General features: G+C 45.1%; 1 protein-coding gene across 4 annotated transcripts in view; it reads right to left on the bottom strand.

Annotated features, from left to right (window-relative positions):
* baz1a (bromodomain adjacent to zinc finger domain, 1A) overlaps window positions 1-18799 on the bottom strand; it is a 29979-nt gene extending 11180 nt beyond the window's left edge. The window contains exons 1-20 of one of the 4 annotated variants that reach the window (XM_042389044.1): window positions 18589-18799; window positions 18144-18289; window positions 15133-15411; window positions 13912-14073; window positions 13567-13668; window positions 13176-13263; window positions 10941-11063; window positions 10554-10796; window positions 10374-10469; window positions 10034-10172; window positions 8846-8977; window positions 7247-7567; window positions 6881-7046; window positions 6206-6334; window positions 4683-4753; window positions 3935-4050; window positions 2856-3094; window positions 2542-2762; window positions 1561-1691; window positions 1343-1485 (exon numbers count right to left, since the gene is read on the bottom strand). In XM_042389044.1, coding sequence (XP_042244978.1) covers window positions 1343-1485; window positions 1561-1691; window positions 2542-2762; window positions 2856-3094; window positions 3935-4050; window positions 4683-4753; window positions 6206-6334; window positions 6881-7046; window positions 7247-7567; window positions 8846-8977; window positions 10034-10172; window positions 10374-10469; window positions 10554-10796; window positions 10941-11063; window positions 13176-13263; window positions 13567-13668; window positions 13912-14073; window positions 15133-15411; window positions 18144-18256 — 3014 coding nt within the window. In that variant the 5' untranslated portion in view covers window positions 18257-18289; window positions 18589-18799. Of the gene's footprint in view, window positions 1-1342; window positions 1486-1560; window positions 1692-2541; window positions 2763-2855; window positions 3095-3934; window positions 4051-4682; window positions 4754-6205; window positions 6335-6880; window positions 7047-7246; window positions 7568-8845; window positions 8978-10033; window positions 10173-10373; window positions 10470-10553; window positions 10797-10940; window positions 11064-13175; window positions 13264-13566; window positions 13672-13911; window positions 14074-15132; window positions 15412-18143; window positions 18290-18422; window positions 18446-18501 lie in introns of those variants that run through there. The other 3 variants (XM_042389041.1, XM_042389042.1, XM_042389043.1) reach the window with 3 other exon arrangements.
* Between the last annotated feature and the right edge of the window lie 275 nt (window positions 18800-19074).

Consider the following 19074-nt stretch of genomic DNA (forward strand, 5'->3'; position numbering starts at 1 on the left):
ATGAAAGAGTCAAACTACCTGAATACAGATAACAGAAGAAGAACTGGGATCAATAAGAGATGAGTCACCTGATTAAATCAATCAATACTATCTACCTGGAAGCAGCTTCTACCCGTCTCTCTACCTGTCTCATGTCTGTGTCCACGTGTCTCATGTCTGTGTCTACCTGTCTCATGTCTGTGTCTACCTGTCTCATGTCTGTGTCCATGTGTCTCATGTCTGTGTCCACGTGTCTCATGTCTGTGTCCATGTGTCTCATGTCTGTGTCCACGTGTCTCATGTCTGTGTCCATGTGTCTCATGTCTGTGTCCATGTGTCTCATGTCTGTGTCCACGTGTCTCATGTCTGTGTCCACGTGTCTCATGTCTGTGTCCATGTGTCTCATGTCTGTGTCTACCTGTCTCATGTCTGTGTCTACCTGTCTCATGTCTGTGTCCACGTGTCTCATGTCTGTGTCTACCTGTCTCATGTCTGTGTCTACCTGTCTCATGTCTGTGTCCACGTGTCTCATGTCTGTGTCTACCTGTCTCATGTCTGTGTCCATGTGTCTCATGTCTGTGTCTACCTGTCTCATGTCTGTGTCCACGTGTCTCATGTCTGTGTCTACCTGTCTCATGTCTGTGTCCACGTGTCTCATGTCTGTGTCTACCTGTCTCATGTCTGTGTCTACCTGTCTCATGTCTGTGTCCATGTGTCTCATGTCTGTGTCCACGTGTCTCATGTCTGTGTCCATGTGTCTCATGTCTGTGTCCACGTGTCTCATGTCTGTGTCCATGTGTCTCATGTCTGTGTCCATGTGTCTCATGTCTGTGTCCACGTGTCTCATGTCTGTGTCCACGTGTCTCATGTCTGTGTCCATGTGTCTCATGTCTGTGTCTACCTGTCTCATGTCTGTGTCTACCTGTCTCATGTCTGTGTCCACGTGTCTCATGTCTGTGTCTACCTGTCTCATGTCTGTGTCTACCTGTCTCATGTCTGTGTCCACGTGTCTCATGTCTGTGTCTACCTGTCTCATGTCTGTGTCCATGTGTCTCATGTCTGTGTCTACCTGTCTCATGTCTGTGTCCACGTGTCTCATGTCTGTGTCTACCTGTCTCATGTCTGTGTCCATGTGTCTCATGTCTGTGTCTACCTGTCTCATGTCTGTGTCCACGTGTCTCATGTCTGTGTCTACCTGTCTCATGTCTGTGTCCATGTGTCTCATGTCTGTGTCTACCTGTCTCATGTCTGTGTCCATGTGTCTCATGTCTGTGTCCACGTGTCTCATGTCTGTGTCTACCTGTCTCATGTCTGTGTCCACGTGTCTCATGTCTGTGTCCACGTGTCTCATGTCTGTGTCTACCTGTCTCTGGCTCTCAGGTGAGCAGAGTCCACCTCCATGGCCTCCACTCGTCCGTTCATCCCTCCGTTCTCTCTGCCGTCAGAACACAGCAGTTCGTAGTTTCCTGCTTCCAACGCTGAGCGCCACACCTGTCGGTCCATCACCTGCCAACAGAAGGAGACAGGTGAGTTCTACCTGAGCTGTGCGGGAGGTCAGCTGCAGCAGGTGTGTGTTTGTACCTTCAGAGTTCCCAGAGTTCCCTGGTGGATGCGGTCCTCGATGTCCAGGAGCAAGTCTCTCAGTCTGACCTCCATCAGAGTCTCAGCTGCAGCGGTGCATTCTGGGACAGATCGCGATGACTCTGGATCATCTGGACAGGAGGACAGGTGTGTGTTCACAGGTGTGTTTGCAAACGTCACAGTGATACTCGTGTGTTTACCTGTTTGTTTACAGGTGGTTAAGTGTGTGATACTTGAGTCTGTAGTTACCTTTGTGTGTTCACCCTGAACTATTTATTTACCTGTGTGTGTGTGTGTGTGTGTACCTGTGTGTGTGTGTGTGTGTGTACCTGTGTGTGTGTGTGTGTGTGTGTACCTGTGTGTGTGTACCTGTGTGTGTGTGTGTGTACCTGTGTGTGTGTGTCTGTGTGTACCTGTGTGTGTGTGTGTACCTGTGTGTGTGTACCTGTGTGTGTGTACCTGTGTGTGTGTGTGTGTACCTGTGTGTGTGTGTCTGTGTGTACCTGTGTGTGTGTGTGTACCTGTGTGTGTGTACCTGTGTGTGTGTACCTGTGTGTGTGTGTGTGTACCTGTGTGTGTGTGTCTGTGTGTGTGTGTGCGTGTACCTGTGTGTGTGTGTGTGTGTACCTGTGTGTGTGTGTGTACCTGTGTGTGTACCTGTGTGTGTACCTGTGTGTGTGTGTGTGTGTACCTGTGTGTGTGTGTGTACCTGTGTGTGTGTGTGTGTGTGTGTACCTGTGTGTGTGTGTGTGTACCTGTGTGTGTGTGTGTGTGTGTGTGTATACCTGTGTGTGTGTGTGTGTGTGTACCTGTGTGTGTGTGTGCGTGTACCTGTGTGTGTGTGTGTGTGTGTGTGTATATACCTGTGTGTGTGTGTGTGTGTGTGTGTATACCTGTGTGTGTGTGTGTGTGTGTGTGTGTATACCTGTGTGTGTGTGTGTGTGTGTGTGTGTACCTGTGTGTGTGTGTGTGTGTGTGTACCTGTGTGTCTGTATTTGTTGCTGTCGCAGCTCTGCAGCAGGTGTTGCAGTCTCTCTCTCTCCTGCAGCAGCGCCTCCTTCAGGCCGCTCTCTCTGTGACCTCGCGGGTTGAGAGCTTCGATCAGCTGATCCACCTCCTCCACTGAGCTGTAGAAGGACCACTGGTTGGGACGGTTGACTGGCGGGCCGCAGGTGTGGAGGGGGGCGGGGCTAGAGCCGACACTATCCAGAAAAGAAAACGAGGACGTTTCAGTCATCGTCAGAAAACTCTCTGAACACTGAAGCTCTTCTTTACCTGAACTCTGAGTGACCTACCTTCCCTCAGCTGGCTCCTCCTTGACGCCCTCCTCATCCTCCATCTTGGTTGTGGCGTCCTGGGCGGGCTTTGGGTGCGGCTGCAGCATGTCCTCCGTCAGGCCGAAGCCGTCGTCCTCTACAAACAGCGCGGAGGCGGACGGGAGGAGCCAGTAGCGGCGGTACAGCCGGTCTCTGCCCAGAGGCAGCAGGCAGGTGCAGGCCGCCGCCTTCTGGATCCGTTCCTGCAGCTCTCGAACCTGCGAGACCATCAGATCACTGATTCTAACGTGACTGGTTTGTTTTGTGTTAAAGGACAGATTCACTGTTTTTTTTAAGTCTGTCTCCAATATGAGCAGTGAAAGTTTTCCTCGCTGTAATCATTCCTCCTGTTCATACTGGATATTAAAACATCCTTCAAATGTGCTTCAATGCTTTTAAAAGTCTGAGTGAAGCTTCTATTCAGCTTCAGCAGTCTGAGTCATATCAGTGGATATCTGACACATTTACAGTCTTTGTGTTTCCCTGTTGAGCTGCAGGTGGAAGTATAGTAACAAAAAGAGGAACTTTGGCACTAAAAAGACTGTAACGTTGAAAGATATCTACTGGATTTGACTCATTTGGACGCTGAAGCTTCATATTAGCTTCAGATAAACTTTGAAATACGTTTTTGCACAGAAGGAGGACTGTGGATTTTGTCCGTACAAAGTTTGGTGACGTTAGGAACAAAACTTGTTGAGACATTAATGCTGAATGCTTCCCAGATGTTTTCTATAAAAATGAAATAATATTAAGGATTTGAACAGAGATATTTTTACAGGCCTTGGTTTTGGGAACCTTTCAGGTCCTGAAAACGTTTAAATCAAAGTAAACAGAACAGTTTGTATTTTCATCCCAGTGGTGACAGAACAGATTATATTTAAATAAATGTTACTCAACAGTTTATTATGAAGGTTTATATAGTCAGATTACATCCACACTAAACTAGTCCTGTGTGTAAAAAAAAACAAAGATCTGCAGACTGAATAAATATTAAACTGTTTCTACTGAATGATGACGTGTGAAGCTGAGAGGAAACGATGCCGCTGTGTGTTTCTGACCTTCTCCTGCTCTTCCTCCAGCTCCTCTGCAGTCAGGCTGCTGGGGGGGCAGGACGACGACGACGCTTTGGGGTCAGAGGTCGGCTGTTGCGGCTGCTGTTTTTCTTTCTGGTTGCCTTTAGGTGGAGGAGAGAAGAGAAACTGGTGATTCAGTAGAAAAAAAGAGGAAGTATAAAAACACTTTCTCTTTACTGTAACCACATCTCTCCAGATTCAGTTTCAGATATTTCTCTTGCTCTTTGGTTTTCAAACTTTCTTCCTCATCGTCCTGTTTGTTTGCTGCAGCTGATAATAACTCAACACTACCTGAATATGAAGCCAGTGTTAAATAACTAACACACATTCGGCTTATTTTAGGTCTCAGAACAGGAACTGAGGTGGTTTGTTGAGTCAACTGCAGACTGATGATGAAATTTGTCAAGATGATCATAATTATGAAGATGGAGGACATGAATATGGAGCAAGTTTTTATTGAGAAACTGACGTTAACCCTCAATGAATCGCTGAAGATGAGAGATTCTATTTTAAACGTTTTGAAGATTTAGGTGTAATATGATCTGTTATGTGTTTATTTATCATTAGAACACATGTTGCATTTTGTAAACTGTTTAAAAATAAGATCATATTTTATATATTTAGTGTCTGAAGTTTCTCTGTAAGAAGATATTTGGTAAATGAAGTGTGATGTGCAGGAGAAGAGTTCAGATCAGACGCGCAGCAAACAATCATGTCTTTATTTTTTTTTTACCTTTTATCTTCTTCTTGGATGAAGCATTTGGCTCCTCGTCATCCTCAGCGTGTTGTTCAGCAGGAGTCTCACTGCAGACACAAACAACGTTTGAACGTTTCCTGTTTATTCTCCTCGTTTTGTCTCAGTAACTGTTGTAAAACCTTTAATCAACGACTTTATGAAGTTAAATCATATCTAGAGACACAGGAGGAGGCGGAGGGATCGGCATCAACATACTGGACTTCCAACATTCTCCCAGTTATCTACTGGGAACCAGATTCCTATCAGAGCTGGAACATCCTCAGTAAACCACTAAACCAAAAGCCTGAAGTCCCAGTTCAGGTCACTTTAAACATCAACAGACGCTCACTTTGTTACCTGCTGTGTCTACTGGGATATTCCCACCTTCACCAGTAGACTCTGCAGTGGTTCAGTGTCTGAGGGATCTTTTTCAAAACAATCACTTTTCTTCTGAGCACATAGTTAGAAAGCATGACTTGACTAAATCTCATTTCTTCAAGTGTTTACAAGTGCATAGTCTAGTCAAAAAGCACTTTGTTTCCTTCCCATCACTCCCAGTAGGAGGTCAGATCGAGGAATCTTTGGATTGGGATCCTCTTGAATGTGATATCTAGACTGGACGGTGCCATTCAAAGGATGGCATCTCCTCCTCTGAGTCATCTCAGAGAACAACGGAGGAAATACTAAATGTTGAGCTTATCACATGTTCTGGATTTGTCCAAATCTGGTTCCAGTCTGGGCCGCTAGCTTAAAGACCTTTTCATACATCTGTGAGAAAGAAATACAACCAGACCCGACGATTATATATATTATTATATAATATCTGGGGCTCCTACAGACGTCTCAGTGTCAGTGTCTCATCCTCACCACCAGCATGAAGGTTAATACTGAACAGTGGAAATCTAACAAGCCACCATCACATTCCCAGTAGACAGAGTGTTATAGCACATTAACAGCAAGAGAAGCTTTAATTCTCTACAAGAGGTTTTACTTGGAACATGAATTAGTCTGTAAACAGCAGATGTAGGCGGGTTTAACATCCCTGCACTGGCTGGATGAATGCATACTGAGCATGCTCACTAGAAACTCTCCTTAGCTGAGCAGCTAATTCCAGTTAGCGCTCTGCTAACTTGAAGGGGAATAAAATAATTGAATGCGGCTCTTCTAGACTTTCCAAATGTTTCAGACTGAATGGATGAAATTCTGATAGTGAGACGAGTCTTTTCACTGAGGTCATGTGACGCTCAAAACTATTTATCCACTGTTTTACAGCCACAACAGTAGCGACGGCGTCGGCTACAGCGAAGCCTGTGATGTCAGCACGTCAGTGTTTTTGTAATTACTCTCACTGCCAGCAGAGGGAGACAAAAATCCCGCAGAGCTGTAAGTCAAATGAAATAATTTTTTTAATTAGTTTGACCTCGTTACACTTCGACTGCTGACATTTACTCCGTATCTGACCTGCAGGAAGTAAAACAGACAGCGACTGAATGTTCGCGGCTCCGTCACTCTTCTTCTACCTGTTTGTTTGGAGTCTTCCCTTCACTTCCTGTTCCTTCAGTTTCTCCTCCTGTTCCTTCAGTTTCTCCTCCTTCTCCTTCAGCCTCTGCTCCTGCTCCCGCAGCCGCTCCTCTTTACGAAGACGAACCCTGAAAGAGAGAAGAAGAGGAGGAAGAGGAGGAGGAAGAGGAGGAGGAAGAGGAGGAGCACAACACATCAGGATTTAAGTTCAAATGTTTTATTCTTGTTGCATAAACCTAAATGTGTTTAAACCTCAGTATGTGTTACAACTTATGTCTACGCTGCCTGTGTTTACATTCACACACACATGTGTGTAATGCATGATGGTATGCATGTGTGTGTACCTGTGTTGTGTATGTTGTGTGTGTACCTGTGTTGTGTATGTTGTGTGTGTACCTGTGTTGTGTATGTTATGTATGTTGTGTATGTACCTGTGTTGTGTATGTTGTGTGTGTACCTGTGTTGTGTATGTTGTGTGTGTACCTGTGTTGTGTATGTTGTGTGTGTACCTGTGTTGTGTATGTTGTGTATGTACCTGTGTTGTGTATGTTGTGTGTGTACCTGTGTTGTGTATGTTGTGTATGTTGTGTGTGTACCTGTGTTGTGTATGTTGTGTGTGTACCTGTGTTGTGTATGTTGTGTGTGTACCTGTGTTGTGTATGTTGTGTGTGTACCTGTGTGCGGCCTCCTCTCTCTCGCGGCGGTGTTGTTCAGCTCTGATCTCTCTCAGTTCCTGTTTGGCGCCTCTCTGCTCCTCCACACAGTCTTCAATCAGATCTCTGCTGGACGCCAACGTCAGCAGCTTCCCCACCAGAGCCTGCAGGATCCGCAGCTTCTCTCCTAAACAGACACACAATAACAGATCAATAACCGATCAATACCTAGCAATACACATCAATGGCTAGCTCCTCTCATACACATCTAAATCAATCAATACTGATACACCCTGACCTCCTCAGAGTGCGACATTTGACTTTTAATAACTTGATTGATGTCAATCAATGACATTTCAGCTGCTATCTGATTGGTCGGTTGCTGACCTGGCATCAGGTCGTATACCGACGTGCACGACAGCCTCTTCAGCAGCACCGGCTCAGCCAATCGCAGCTCCACACACGGGTCGTCCATCAAAGTGAAGCCGCCCTGCTTCTGGTAGCGGAACTTGGCGTTGCCGTGGTTACAGTCGGCGCCAGACGCCAGGATGTAGAGACGCAGGATTTCTGACAGCGTGCAGCTGTCCAGGTCCAACTGCTTCAGACTGCTGCCCTGATGCAGCTGAGGCCAAGCAGCAGCCAATGAGGCAACAGCGCTGAGCGCCGACTGAGTGGGATCAGAGTCATCGTCCAGAGCCTCCGACAGGTCTGCACACACACACAAACACACACGCGCACACAAACACACATACACATACACACACAAAAACACACACGCGCACACACACACACACACACACACACACACACAAACACATACACACAAACAAACAAACACACACACACAAACACACATGCACACACACACAAACAAACGAACACACGCACACACATACAGACTATTAGAGGAGGTGTATCAGTTTCAGGTGTGTGAGCTGGTCTTTCTATCTTTGTGAGAACCAATATCAGTTTGACACCATGGTAACGACTAGTCGGGGTCGGGTATTTAGTCGTGGTGGTTTAGGGTTTAGTTGGGGTCGGGTATTTAGTCGTGATGGTTTAGGGTTTAGTAGGGGTCGGGTATTTAGTCGTGATGGTTTAGGGTTTAGTAGGGGTCGGGTATTTAGTCGTGGTGGTTTAGGGTTTAGTTGGGGTCGGGTATTTAGTCGTGATGGTTTAGGTTTAGTTGGGGTCGGGTATTTAGTCGTGATGGTTTAGGGTTTAGTAGGGGTCGGGTATTTAGTCGTGATGGTTTAGGGTTTAGTAGGGGTCGGGTATTTAGTCGTGGTGGTTTAGGGTTTAGTTGGGGTCGGGTATTTAGTCGTGATGGTTTAGGTTTAGTTGGGGTCGGGTATTTAGTCGTGATGGTTTAGGTTTAGTTGGGGTCGGGTATTTAGTCGTGGTGGTTTAGGGTTTAGTAGGGGTCGGGTATTTAGTCGTGATGGTTTAGGGTTTAGTAGGGGTCGGGTATTTAGTCGTGATGGTTTAGGGTTTAGTAGGGGTCGGGTATTTAGTCGTGATGGTTTAGGGTTTAGTTGGGGTCAGGTATTTAGTCGTGATGGTTTAGGGTTTAGTAGGGGTCGGGTATTTAGTCGTGATGGTTTAGGGTTTAGTCGGGGTCGGGTATTTAGTCGTGATGGTTTAGGGTTTAGTAGGGGTCGGGTATTTAGTCGTGATGGTTTAGGGTTTAGTAGGGGTCGGGTATTTAGTCGTGATGGTTTAGGGTTTAGTTGGGGTCGGGTATTTAGTCGTGATGGTTTAGGGTTTAGTCGGGGTCGGGTATTTAGTCGTGATGGTTTAGGGTTTAGTCGGGGTCGGGTATTTAGTCGTGATGGTTTAGGGTTTAGTTCGGGTCGGGTATTTAGTCGTGATGGTTTAGGGTTTAGTTCGGGTCGGGTATTTAGTCGTGATGGTTTAGGGTTTAGTTGGGGTCGGGTATTTAGTCGTGATGGTTTAGGGTTAGGGATGTTAGAGAACCTGTCTGACCTTCGGCCTGGTCTTTAGCCACCTCCTCCTGCTCCTCGTCCAGAGCCTGAAAGATGGCCGACAGGAAGAAGAACAGCAGCTCACACAAAGGACCTTCAGGATCAGAACCCACCAGAGCCTCCTCTAGAACCTCTGTGGAGAAGGAGAACATCTGTTAGAACCAACACAACCTGCATCCAGAACCTCTGCAGAGAGGGAGAACCTATTAGAACCAAACAAACAAACGTCAGTGAGAACCTCTGCAGGGAGCGAGAACATTAGAACCAACACAACTTCCAGAACCTCTGTAGAGAGATTACATCTGTTAGAAACATCTGTTGGAACCAACACAACCTCTGTGGAGAGAGAACTTTTTTTTTTTTATAACCAACTAAACATCCAGAACCTCTGAAAAGAGACAAACCCTATCAGAACCAAACACAGAACATCTGATAGAACGTATATACTTATATTTTAAAAAAACTTAAGTACAAACACACACAAAAACACACACACACACACACCAGCTCCAGATACTGTTAGAAACATTTAGAACATCTGAACCTGCCTAACTTCTAGATCCTAGAACCGTTCAACTTCTAGAACCAACCAATAAGAACTTTTTAAATTTATTTTAACCAACCATGGAACCACTTTTTGATTCTCTATTAAAACGAACTGAACCTCTAACAGAACCTTTGTAGGAACACAGTGAACCTACAGAACCTCTGATTTTAACTAATGTAACAGTAGAATCCATTCAACCTGAAGAACCTGAAGAACATCTACTGAAATAGAGCAAAGTGCTCTTCCAGAACCTCCGTTAGAACCTCAAAGTCAATCAGCCAAACCTATAAAACATTACTAAATAAACATAAACACAACATACAGGATCTGTAATAGAACATTAGAGTATATGTGTATTATATTTCCAATATATTTTCTTATTTATATATTTATATCACTTGTCTTTTGTGATATTTGTATTTTTTTCTTTACCTTCAGGTTTTTAACTGTCATTCACCACAACAGCAAAGTAAATTCCTCGTATGTGCAAACCTACCTGGTAATAAACCTGTAAACACTTCCTGCAAATCAAACTGGTACAGGACCAGGACCAGTACCACGGCACCAGACTGACCCACACTGTGATCAGACCCATGAAAGGAACCAGAGACTGTTAAGAGTTTAAAGAAATGATGTTCTCACCCAGAGAGACTCCGTCGGGGAACTCGTCCTTCAGGTCAAAGACCTCGCCGAAGGCCCGCAGGAACTCCAGAACCATCAGAGCTTCTCCAAAGAGCTCCGCTGGGAGTCGAGTCCTCACTGGTACTGGACTGGGCAGCTCCTGGTAGAACCAACACAAACACACACAGAACCTGGTTCAAAGTCTGGATTTACAGTCTGTTTCTGTTATAAAGAAATTAATATAAATTTCTATGATCAACAGGAAAATACTTAATTTTTATCAATATTTTTGCTGATATTTATTGATTCCTGATCATTTCGGTCCTGTTATCAGTTGACAGGTGGTGGTGCGTTCACTGACCTTCAGGTCTTCACACTCCATATCTTCTCTGGGTTTGTTCCACAGTTTCAGTCGTTCAGCGTATTTCTTCTTCTCCTCCTTCAGCTTCTCTCGTTCCTGTGAATCAGAGTTCAGAAACGTCTCCACGCTGTCACAGTTTCATCTCGTTCATTTTATTTTTGATGTTCACGTGTGACTCACTCTCTCCTTCTCCAGCTTCCTGCGCTCCTTCTCCTCCCTCCTCCTCTGCTTCTCCTCCTCAAACCTCTTCCTCTGCTCCTCCTTCAGCTTCTCCTTGTCCTCCTTCTCCCTCCTCTTGGCCTCCTGCGCCTCCTCCTTCTCCTTCTTCAGTCGAGCTTTATCCTGAGCTGCGGTCGCCATGTCCTCCTTCTGCTGCAGCAGCTTCAGCTTCTCCTCCGCCGCCTTCAGCAGCGACGAGCTCGCCTGAAAACACACGAGATGCTTTAGAAATAATATTAAACCACACAAAAACACCACATTTAAATCTGAAGCAACATTTCTCCTCCAGACACAGTTAACTATTTATGCAACTTGGGCGACTGAGGAAATCGCAGCCATCGCTCTCACCTGTCCAGGTGAGCCTCGGCTTCCGCCTTTAGAGGCGGGGCTGAAGGGGAAGAGCGGCGGCTCGTCAGGGAAGAACTGAGAGAAGGTCTGTTCAGACAGCTGGTACTTCATCACTGTGGAGGGCTGAGACACAGGAAGTCATCATCATCAACACACAGGAAGAGACGTCAGCACACACCGTATCGTACCGTGACGTGTTGCGTTCACTGTCATCACGTCGACATAAAAATGCTCTCTGAGGCAGGACGTCAGACCTCAGGTCTCAGGTTCTTCATGTCTTTAGATTGTGCAGTTTTATAACTGATCTGTTTCAGATGCTCAGTGAGATTTTTAGGTTAATGGATTTATTTTAATGGAATTATTGATGATTTTATTTGCTGCTAATGTTGAGTTTATTTAATAAAGGTTATAAATGGAACTCAAGTATTTTCTGTTTTATAGAACTTCATATATAACTGGTTCTCATGTTAAGAAAATACATTAAACATTGGACCTGAAATACAGAAGTTACTGTGATCTGCAGGAAGCTTTTTATCCAAACAACTGATTACAGAGGCAAAATTATTATTATTATTTTAAAAAATCTAATTATTTTCCTTTGCTTGAAATTTTACCGCAAAAAGAAACAAAACATCACAAACTGTATCACAATTTTTTTGGAACATTTTTGGCTGCAATAATCACAAAAAACGATATAATAATGTTTACATATATAACGTAAGAGACTGTATAATAAACTAATCCACGTTATTAAACCTGTTAGGACTGTTAATCTCTGTAGCGACATCAATTCACTCCAGACAAATGAAAACAGTAAATGTCATCAAAAGTAAATATTGTGGGGCATTGTGGGTAATTGTGGGGCATTGTGGGTAATTGTGGGGCATTGTGGGTAATGTGGGGCATTGTGGGTAATTGTGGGGCATTGTGGGTAATTGTGGGGCATTGTGGGTAATGTGGGGCATTGTGGGCATTGTGGGGCATTGTGGGTAATTGTGGGGCATTGTGGGTAATTGTGGGGCATTGTGGGTAATGTGGGGCATTGTGGGTAATTGTGGGGCATTGTGGGTAATGTGGGGCATTGTGGGTAATTGTGGGGCATTGTGGGTAATGTGGGGCATTGTGGGTAATTGTGGGGCATTGTGGGTAATTGTGGGGCATTGTGGGTAATGTGGGGCATTGCGGGGCATTGTGGGGCATTGTGGGGTAATGTGGGTAATTGTGGGGCATTGTGGGCAATTGTGGGGCATTGTGGGTAATGTGGGGCATTGTGGGTAATGTGGGGCATTGTGGGGCATTGTGGGTAATTGTGGGGTAATGTGGGGCATTGTGGGGCATTGTGGGTAATGTGGGGCATTGTGGGGCATTGTGGGTAATTGTGGGGTAATGTGGGGCATTGTGGGGCATTGTGGGGCATTGTGGGTAATGTGGGGCATTGCGGGGCATTGTGGGGTAATGTGGGGCATTGTTGGTAATTGTGGGTAATTGTGGGGTAATGTGGGGTAATGTGGGGCATTGTGGGGTAATGTGGGGCATTGTGGGGCATTGTGGGTAATTGTGGGTAATTGTGGGGTAATGTGGGGCATTGTGGGTAATTGTGGGGTAATGTGGGGCATTGTGGGGTAATGTGGGGCATTGTGGGTAATTGTGGGTAATTGTGGGGTAATGTGGGGTAATGTGGGGTAATGTGGGTAATTGTGGGGTAATGTGGGGCATTGTGGGGTAATGTGGGGCATTGCGGGGTAATGTGGGACATTGTGGGTAATTGTGGGGCATTGTGGGTAATTGTGGGGTAATGTGGGGCATTGTGGGTAATTGTGGGGCATTGTGGGTAATTGTGGGGTAATGTGGGGCATTGTGGGTAATTGTGGGGCATTGTGGGGCATTGTGGGTAATTGTGGGTAATTGTGGGGTAATGTGGGGCATTGTGGGGTAATGTGGGGTAATGTGGGGCATTGTGGGGCATTGTGGGTAATTGTGGGTAATTGTGGGGTAATGTGGGGCATTGTGGGTAATTGTGGGGTAATGTGGGGCATTGTGGGGTAATGTGGGGCATTGCGGGGTAATGTGGGACATTGTGGGTAATTGTGGGGCATTGTGGGTAATTGTGGGGTAATGTGGGGCATTGTGGGTAATTGTGGGGCATTGTGGGTAATTGTGGGGTAATGTGGGGCATTGTGGGTAATTGTGGGGCATTGTGGGGCATTGTGGGTAATTGTGGGGTAATGTTCTCACCTTGAGCGCGATGGTCCCGTTCTGAGGCTCACAGTGCTGCTTGAAGAGCAGCTTCAGTCTCTCTCTGGACAGAACATTCTTCCTCCGACTGAACAAACAACACAAAACACATTTAATGACATCTGTTAAATCCATGACTCTGGCAGCAACGTTTCTCTGGTGGAAACTGGATGATTCTAATATTAGTCTGTCTGGAGCAGATCTGTCTGATTCTTCAGCTGTGTTTCACTTCACTTCAAGCTCTCAGAGCTGTTTGTACATTAAAGGATAAGTTCACATTTTATTCAAGTCTGTATTCAGAATGAAACTCATATCTATACTGAAACAGCTTTGAGTTGCTGTCCAGTCATCGAGGCCGCCCTCTGATTGGTCTGCAGGTGAAGCTTCTCACCTCATCTGATTGGCTTTGACAGTAAACGGCTCGCTGTGCTCGTCCTTCATCATCCTCACTGTGTACTTAAACACTGACGGACTCAGAGGCTTCTTCTTCTTCCTGCTGAGAGACACACACACACACACACACACACACACACACACACACACACACACACAGACACAGACACACACACACACACACACACACACACACACACACACACACACACACACACACACACACACACACACACGCACACACACACGCACACACACACACACACACACGTAAGAATCATCTGGAATACCATCACCCGTTGACTTAGCAACATTAGAACCATGTGACCTTTGACCTACTGACCCGTTGACCTGTGCGGTGGGACTCTGGAAGGCGTTGCTCTCATCGTCGCTGTCGCTGATGACGATGGTGTCGCCGTCAGCCGGCTTGGCGTGGCCGTTAGCGGTCGGCGCTCCGTTAGCGCTGGAATGAGGTGAGTGAACCTGCAGGACCTCACACACGAGTCTGACACACACACACACACACACACACACACACACACACACACACACACACACACACACACACACACACACACACACACACAGCATGACATCACTTCACCTGTTTCTACCTGTACTTTAAGGTGCAGCTGGAATAAAGACCAACTGACGCCATCAGATGAGTCACAGCTTCACTGCACGTCTGATACATTTCATACATTATTATGATGATGATGATGATGATGATGATGATGATAAGTGGAGATACTCAGAGAAGCTTGAAGTTGTTCTGTACATGTTTGTAGAACAGCTTCTATCCCTGCGTGTCCACAGCTTCTCAACACATGGAGGATATTATATTTATAATTCTTCTGTTTTGAGGATAACTATGTCTAAGTTTTGGAACTACAATTCCCATAATGCTTTGGAGGATGCAAGCAGGAAGTATTAATGCTGCTCACTGCCTGTTGACTCTACAGTCCACAATGGAACGAAGACAGTCGTGTCGATTAGTTTATTGACAGAAAGTTAATCAGCAAATATTTTGATTTCAGCTTTTTTTTCTGCTTCAGGTTCAAATGTGAGAATTTGTTTCGAAGAAAATGTAATGTAGAGCTGCAATGATTAGTTGATTAATCAATCAATCGATAAAAAGTAACCAACTTTCTTGTTTGTTATTTGTTGTGTGCTGGAAGCAGCAGATAAACTGAATGTTTCTGAAGACGTCGACATTATAAAAGGAAACTTTTCACTATTTTCTGAAGTTTTATAAAGCAAACGACTAATCAAGAATATTAATTGACAGATTAGTTTGACAGTTTTACAAATGTTAACGTTACTGTTGTAATTCTACAGATGAGTCATTTCTCCATTAATCAATTAACCGTTTGGTCTCTGAAACGTCAGAAAATGGTGAAAAGACGAGTTTTTATTCAGTTTACTGTCACAAAGGACCAAAAACAGGCAAAATATTCACATCTGGAAGCAGAATCAGAGACTTTAATGTTTACTTCTGATTATCAGCTAGTTGCAGCTCTGAGCTGTTCTGACCAGCGGAGGAAAAGCCCCGCCCCCTCACTACCTGGCTCCGTTGCGTCCGCTGACGTCCACCGTCTCTCCCGGGAAGAAACGGTCTTTGACGAAGGTGTAGATGTCCTCGCAGAGCTCCGTCAGCCGGCAGCGGCGGCTCAGAGCTGCCAGGTGGAGCAGCGGCTGCACCAACACCGACGGGAAGTTCTGAAGACTCTGCTTCGCCCGCCGCTCGCTCTCCACCGCCTCCAGGTACGTCAGGCCCGCTCGACCCGTCAGAGCGCAGCTCCACACCAGACTGTTACACAGGATGGTTCGCTCGAAGAACTCACTGCAGAGAGAGATGACGAGTTACATCAATGATCAGAACATTCACTGCTTTAACATCCGTCCTGATGATCTTTACAACACCAGAACATCTGCAGAGAAACATTTAGACAACAACTAAACTTTGTCTTCTGTTCCTCAACAAATTAATCAGCTGCACAAAGCTCCTCTTCCTCACACACAGCTCAAGTTCTTATAATCCTTCATCCAGAATAATTCATCTGGATTAAGGAAATTTTACCAAATAGACAGAAATGATTGATGATCTGGTTTAATTTGTACCAGAAAAGAAGATTATCAGCATGTTTAAAGTAATGGAAACTGACGTACAGTCTGTCACTGATAATAAAATCAAACAGATGAAACGTTGTTTCTGTGTCTTCAGGATTTAAAGGTCCTGAAGACGTCGACCTGTTTGAGCCGTGAACTAAACGGACGCTGACGTTGATGTTCAAAAGTCTCAACCTGTCGCTGTAAAATCAGCTCTGAGGAGGCGGAGCAACGCCGACGTAGAGTCCACTGTCAGTCACTTATATAACCAGTCGGCCCAGTATCACCAGTATCACACTATGGTGTGTATATTCAAGCCAACGCCTCCATCTGGCGGCCGTAGTGATTATGACGCCGTTCAGATGGCGTCCACATCAGCAGGAGGCGGGTTGGTCGGTTGGTTTGTTTGATGGTAAAAAGGGAACTTAGCTGCAGGAGACCGCTGTAAAAAAAACATAACTACGGTTGTTGTGGTGTTTACTGTTGCCATGACGACGAAGGTCGCCTAACTTTAAGGACATAGTAACTTTAACCCAACCAGACCTGAAGCACGGCGCCGTCATCATGAAACATCATAACTGGTTAACAGTGACGTGTGACGGTTTTATAAAAACACACACAGACGGATGATGTCGTCCGTCCAGCTGATGGAGACGCCAGATTAGAAAACGCTCCTAACGTACCCGCGTATACGTCTCACGCACCGCCGAGGCACAGCGTGACGCTGCCACGGTGGAGCAGCAGGTGTATTACAGGCTGGGTTGAGATGGTAGAATGATAACGCCCCGTTAAGTCCCATAATGGACCATCATCTTTGATCATTTTGTGACACTTAGTATTAGTGCGGGGTGACCCTGCTGCCTTCCAGTGCTGTAGGAAATTAAAAACACATCTACAGCGCAGAGGAAAGACGGCAGCCTGAACGTCCAGACCAACGTCTAAACATCTCAGTGTCTAAACTGCTTCTAACATTAATGTTTTTTTCTCCAACACGCCTCCTTTAATGAGATATTTCACCTTCGTAATTTAGGAATGTTTTTTTTTGAGTCGTATTTGTGATCGTGCATCTTCAGAGTGGGACTGTGTGATGCGTCCGGCGGCGGCAGACTGTGTTTTCTGAAATTATACATTTGTTCTCTCGGTTTTGACTCTCGTAGGATCATTTTCCTCAAAATACGATCATTTTAAGACTCTGACATAATACTTTAACATTTCCCGTCTGGCAACGCTGCTGATTGAGACGGTTTTAACTTCAGCAGCAACGACATTTAAGGTTGATTTAATTACTAATTACTTCTGGCTCATTTAAATGTCATTGTGCAGTTTGTCTTGCTCTCATTTTTATTATTTTTATTATTATTATCATCATCATCATCATTCTGCTCTGGCCAGGGGATGTCCGGATGTGTGAAGCAGGACGACTGTTTCTTCACTTATTTGGTTAAGAAACAGCTGCAGTTTGTGAAACAGGATGAAAATCTACTTTATGGAGCAACAGAATATATTTCTTTATCAAGCTGGTTTGAGGATTATTTAGTTGTTTGGTCCATTAAACGTCAGAAAATGGTGAAAAATGTGGATTCATGTTTCCAGGACGACGTTCTTAGATGTCTTGTTTTGTCCAAAAAAATATTCAGTGAAACGGTGAAAAATATCCGTCACAACATCCTGGAGCCCAGAGTGATGTCATCAAATGTCTTATTTAATGACATCATCAAAACTCCAAAATATTGAATTTAACGTAACATAAGAAAACCAGTAAAACTTCACATTTAAGAGCTTTGAACGAATGAAAAATGACTTAAACGGTTGTTTGATGATCAACATGGTTGCTGATTCATCATCGATCGATCGATCGATCAACTAATCGATCAACGGTTGCAGCTTGTTTCAGGTTAATGAAGCTGTGCTGATAGTTCAGATAAATGTGATGAATGAGTGAATTCACATCACAGATTCATGAGTTTCCTCTCTGATGTTGAACTTTAGGAGCCAACAGACCAACCTGTCCTGAGCTCACTCATCACCTGTCCTGGTGAACAGGTGTAAGTGGCCTCTACCTGGCCGTCAGCAGGGCAGGTAAACAGGTAAACAGCCAGTCTGAACTCCCAGCAGGCCTGTTTCCACTCAGCTAACGGCTACAACAGTTAGCTTCACTGTTAGCCGCTAACTCACTTTAGCCCAGTTAGCAGCTAACTTAAGCTAACATTACACCTGCCCCAAACTGTCCAGCCCACTTCTAACTCCAGCCAGGTGTTTTTACCTGCCTCCTGCCTGCCGAGGAAGAGTTTCACCTGCTTGTGAGCTGACAAAAGTTTTATTTTCCATTCAGAAATAAAGTTGGCTTTTGTTTATCTCGTCTGGAAGTTTGCCAGCCGACCAACTGTCAGTCAAACTTCACTAACGTCAGTTTCAAGCTGCTCTCAGGTGAAGACAGGTGAGACAGATGAACTGTGAGGCTCTTACTCGTATGTCCTGAAGATTTCGTGTGTGATTTTACAGAGAAACACCTCCTCGTCCGGCCGCAGGTCCGCCGGAGGTTTCTGTCGGATGAAGGCTTTTCTGTGGAGAAGCGGCATCTCGCAGCTCCGCTTCCACCGGCCGCTCGGTCTCTGAAAGGAGGGGAAAAAGGAGGGAAACCGAGTCACAAACAACGATTATCAGACACAAACTCTCACAAAACAAGTCAAAGTCAACAGTCAGACTATAAAGTGACTCCTGGAGTGAGACTAGCGGGCGGCGGACCGAGCAGAAGGAGAGCGGGTCTTTTGTTAATCTGCCCACATGGAAATGTGCTCCTCAGTGTCTGAACACCAACACTCACACACAGCGAACCGAACCTCGCAGCCCGCACAGACTCTACTCAGGCTCAGTAGAACTCAGTAGAAGCAGCTTTCTGACGGTTCTTTACCGAGTTGTGTAACGATGAACAGATAATCCGCGGTACAAAGTGAAGAAGTCCCGGGCTGAGAGCTGAAAGCTGAGAGCGGCTCAACGGCGGCTTGTTGACCAAGTTTTCATCCGCTTCACGGACCCGGAGGAAGCTCGGAAATATCAGTTCTACTGCTTTACTGAAAACAGTTACTTTGGCACATTTTTACTTGTTTTTGTTCCTGGGTAGTAAGTGTTGTTTCCTAATTGTTTCTGCCTAAAAAGTATTTTTAAAAAAAGCCATTATTCCCTTCAAACTCTGCTTTTGTAACCAGGACAATGATATTTTTAAATGTATCTATTTCCAATGAGAAAACAGGTGAATTTGCACATTTTCATTCACATAAAATCAGAAATAACAACATATGAGTAACTGGATACGATAATGGCAGATTATATTTGGAGGCTGATTTGTGAAAGTGATTTACAGTTTAACTCACTTCTAAATCTTTTGTGGTCACTTTTG

This window comes from Thunnus maccoyii, chromosome 16, assembly GCF_910596095.1.
Source record: "Thunnus maccoyii chromosome 16, fThuMac1.1, whole genome shotgun sequence".
In the NCBI taxonomy this organism is placed as follows: Eukaryota; Metazoa; Chordata; class Actinopteri; order Scombriformes; family Scombridae; genus Thunnus; species Thunnus maccoyii.